The 4,232-nt window shown below is 48.6% G+C and overlaps 1 protein-coding gene across 1 annotated transcript; it reads right to left on the minus strand.

Moving 5' to 3' along the window:
• Nucleotides 1-331: 331 nt before the first annotated feature.
• On the minus strand, nt 332-1,207 carry LOC108864145 (uncharacterized). Its single transcript, XM_018639180.1, has one exon. It carries the CDS (start codon nt 1,205-1,207, stop codon nt 332-334), a length of 876 nt encoding a protein of 291 aa, XP_018494696.1.
• Nucleotides 1,208-4,232: the final 3,025 nt, after the last annotated feature.

A 4,232-nucleotide genomic window follows, 5' to 3' on the forward strand; every position in this document is an offset into this window, starting at 1 on the left:
CGTGCAACGTGCAGCGGCGGACGTTCAGCATCAGTTGAGAACCAACTGTAGGGACGTAACGTGGGAACTGGGCGTACTAGCTGGTAAAGTTAGTTTATTCTCGAGCCTCAGACGCTATCTCTGCCGGACCAGCATCGACTCTCTGTTCGACGTGCCTGTACATGCACGTCTGTGTACTGACTGTGTAACATGTGCCCTACTCGTTCCCCACAGTCGGCCATGGCTACCTCACTAAATGTCCTCATTTCCTCTCGCCCCTCTAAGTTCTATCAACCTAATGAGTACACGCACATAGGAACTTCTACTCGCATCACCTTTATTTCCCGGATTCTCAATTGAGGTGCTTAATAAGCTCGTGCCATTGGTCACATTCTCTTTTGAGATGACCGTACTCGTTACACCTGTAGCATACGTCGCGCTCTTTCTGCGCGCACGTCCTTGAGAAATGCCCGACCTGTCTACAATAGTAGCAGGTCTCTCTCGTCGCCCGACAAAAAACCTCGCCGGCGCGGTGATCTGGCGACCAGCAACTGGTGCACCGCTGCGACTCGATCCGCTTTCTCGTATCCCGGAATCGCTGTACTCGCGGATCGATCTTCTCGTGAACCTTGACGCTTTCCTTTTCGTCAACGATTTTCTCGACTCCTCCGCAAGCCTCATCCGACTTATTCTCCTCGGAGTTCTCGCTCGGCCTCCTCTCGATACGCAGGTCTAACGGTAGGTCGACTCGGATGTCCGCGAATTCGTCCTCGAGACCCCCGAGTCCGACCTCGCATCCGTACTCCTCCTCGAAGTCCACCAGTGCTTTGACTCGTTTATCCCTCGATTCTTCTGGCCATACCTCGTAGAGCGGCTGCGAAAGTGTCAGCCCCTTGGGCCTGACTGCCGGCTCGGTCGGCTCGACTTCCACGAAGGGAACTTCTTCCGTCTCGTCGTCGGGAAAGTACTCGAATCGCCTTCGCTGTTCGTGGAAACTCACACGCTTGGGGTTCCTCGCTTTAGTTTCCCTCTCGAATCCGGCCTGATCTTGTGCTGTGTCGAACAGGTATCGACGAATTCGCTCGGCTACCAGCGCCGTGTCGAATTGACTGTTGAGTAACTCGTTTAACCACGCTCCTGGGATCACCACGTCCCCCGGCCTGATGAACCTCGATTGGATGTCTGGCCTGAGCTTTCTCGTTCTCTTCTTGCTGTCCTTGTTGTTCATGGTGACTCGTCTCGGTTCTTGAATTCTTCACTTGTTGCGCTTTCGTTCTCGAATCCTTCTTCCGTCGTAGCGCGAACACGAATGCGATCCCTCGCTTCTGAATCGGGATTCTCGTTCTCTTCTCTCGTCACCCGCCCTCTAGCGACATCTCGTCCACGCTACCTACCATACTGTCCTCAGTATGCCATCTCACAACCCTTTTACCTATGTGTACTCATATATCTACGCCCTAATCATTGCTTCCACCTCTTCGCTACTATTTTTTTTTCGAAACCATACATTAATTATCCTTTAATTTTACTTTCCGTATAGGCCTTCGAATTTTGCCGCCCGTACTGGGTTCCTTCTCCTTTGTCATCTCGACACTTTCTTCCTCTTCCGATTCTCTCGGCGGCGACTCGAGTATCGCCGAATTCAAGTCGACATTGCTTGTGCGATCGGGTTTCATTATTTTCTTTGGCTCATCTCGACCGAATCCCTCCAACATCGACGACATTTCCTCGATGTCATCATCTTCCAAGACCGTATGCATCGTCACATCCCCTCCATAGACTGGCAGTTCTTTTTCTGAAGTACTCGGATCTTTTTCGTTATTTCCTGTAAGCTCAAAGGAATCGTCAGTCAATGGAACAAAGTCTTCCTCCTCGAGACCCCGGACATTATACCATCGCAGCTGAGAGCAATGAGCGGTACACGTGTAGCTATTCTCTTTTCCCAGCTGGACTAATCGATAGGAGTCTTTTGGCAGAACTTCCGTAGTTACCAACGGACCTCGAAACTTAGGCTGCAATTTGGTTGGCTGTCCCGTTTGTTTCGGCAATCTCGCTACTAATACAATGTCTCCGACTTGGTATCTAACTCGATGCGGTTTCCGTTTCCGATCATAGTTTCTCGCGTATTCCTTTTGCGTGCACTCGATTTCCTTCCGTATTTCTTCCTGAATTTCCTCCGCAGGTATCCAAATCTTGTCTTGTAATCCCTCGACTATCTGTGAGAACTCGTCAATTCTCGGCAAATATCCATGTAATGACTCGAACGGTGCTCTCCCCGTTCCTCGCGCCACCGAACGATTGAGCATCGCTTGTGCCATGGGAATTTTCCCTGCCCAGTCAGATTCATCTTCCTTCTCGCTCAACGCCCTCATCAATCGCGAAACTTCCTTATTTGCTCGCTCGACCAACCCATTACTCTGAGCATATTGTGTGCTTATCAAGGTATGCTCGATCCCCATACTTCGCAAGAAGTTTCCAAACGTTTTGGAGGTGAACGCGGTTCCTCGATCCGATACTACTCGTTCCGGTCGTCCGTAGTTCAAAAATGTTCTCTCGAGAAACTTAACGACATATTTCGTCTCAGTCGATTTGACCGCCTCCAATACGACGAATTTCGTTAACCCATCGATCAGCACTATAATATGCTGTTTCCCACTCGACACCGGCAATGGCCCGATATGGTCCATGAATACCTTCTGGAATGGTCGTCTCTCAGGACGAATCGGATGGCATAATCCTTCCTTCTTCCCCGATAAATTCTTGTTGTACATACAATTCAAACAGACTTTTAGATGATATTTCGTGTAATCTCGCATCCCTCTGAACCAATAATATCTTCGCATAGCCTCCCATGTTTTCCTGAATCCGAAATGCCCAGCTCGATCATGACAAGACACCAGTATATATTTCCTCAGTATTCTCGGAACAACGAACGCGGTCCATTTTCTCGTCGCGCTCTGGTCTTCGCCATCTCGTTTCTCGATAACCTTCATCACCAGTCCCTGCTGGAGAACAAACCCGGTACTGATCATTTCTTCTCGTTTCGTTCTCTTCTCCGGCGGCTTCATCAACGCCACTTTAATTTCCTTTATATCCTCATCGATAGCCTGAATCGTAGCTGCCTCGTTATAATTAATCGCACAAATCAAAACTCGTGCTTTCTCCGAATCCATTATTGTTTCACCGAACTCTTCCTCTTCCGCCTCATCGGTCGGTCCTCTGCTCAACGCGTCTACATGTGTCATTTTGGCGCCTGCTCGAAACTTGATCTCGAAATCGAACTCCGCGATTCGATCCCACCAACGACTCAGCTGAGCCGACCCGGACTGAGATTTTAGCGCTAGAATCGCGTTACAGTCAGAATATACGACGAATTTTATTCCGTGCAGATAGTGCCTGAATCTATCCAATGCCCACACTACTGCCAACTGTTCTAATTTAGTCGAGTGATATCGTCTCTCGGATTCACATAACTTTCGGCTAATTGCGTAGATTAACCTCGGCTTTCCCTCGACTATTTGCATCAGCATCGCTCCTAGTCCAACCAAACTCGCATCCGTATGCAATTCCGTTTCTCTATCCGGCTCGAACCTCTCTAATATCGGATCCTCCAGTAATTTTCCTTTGAGCTTCAAAAATGCCTCCTCGTTGATGATCAGATCTTTCATCTCGATATCCTCTACCTTCTCCTCTTTCTCCGAAGCTCGTGTCACCAAGACTCTCGATAGGTGAAAATATTCTTCCTTTTCCAGATCTATTAGCTCGGCTCTCGCGACTACTGTTCCTTTGTTTACTTCTATCTCTTACTACCTTGGTTCATCACGGGGATCGTGATTTCATCGTTCCGAATCTCGTGAATCGTTTCTACTGTTCCGTGATTGAAACGTATGACGCTCCCTAATCTCCCCACCGGCTGAGTTTTGAGAAAGCTCACTGACCGCGATTCTAGCGTCTCATTCGCTTTTGTTTTCAACATGACTCTCGATCTTCTCTCCGGTAACAAATGTTGAATTTTCGGGAATATTCCCCTTTTGAGAATCCATGGTTCCCCATCGAATACAATCGTCACCCCGTTTTTCATCACATCCTTCCCTAGCATCAACGTTCTCTCGCATAGATGACCACTCGGCAACACGATCAGTTCGATTCCCTCGAATCTCATATCATCCATTTCAATTATTGCGTTGACTTTCCCCAATGGCGTAAGCGAATCCCCGGTTACTCCGAAAACACTCTTGATACTGCTCGGTTCC

The sequence above is a fragment of the Galendromus occidentalis genome, unplaced genomic scaffold (genome assembly GCF_000255335.2).
Source record: "Galendromus occidentalis unplaced genomic scaffold, Mocc_1.1 scf7180000077385, whole genome shotgun sequence".
Lineage (NCBI taxonomy): Eukaryota > Metazoa > Arthropoda > Arachnida > Mesostigmata > Phytoseiidae > Galendromus > Galendromus occidentalis.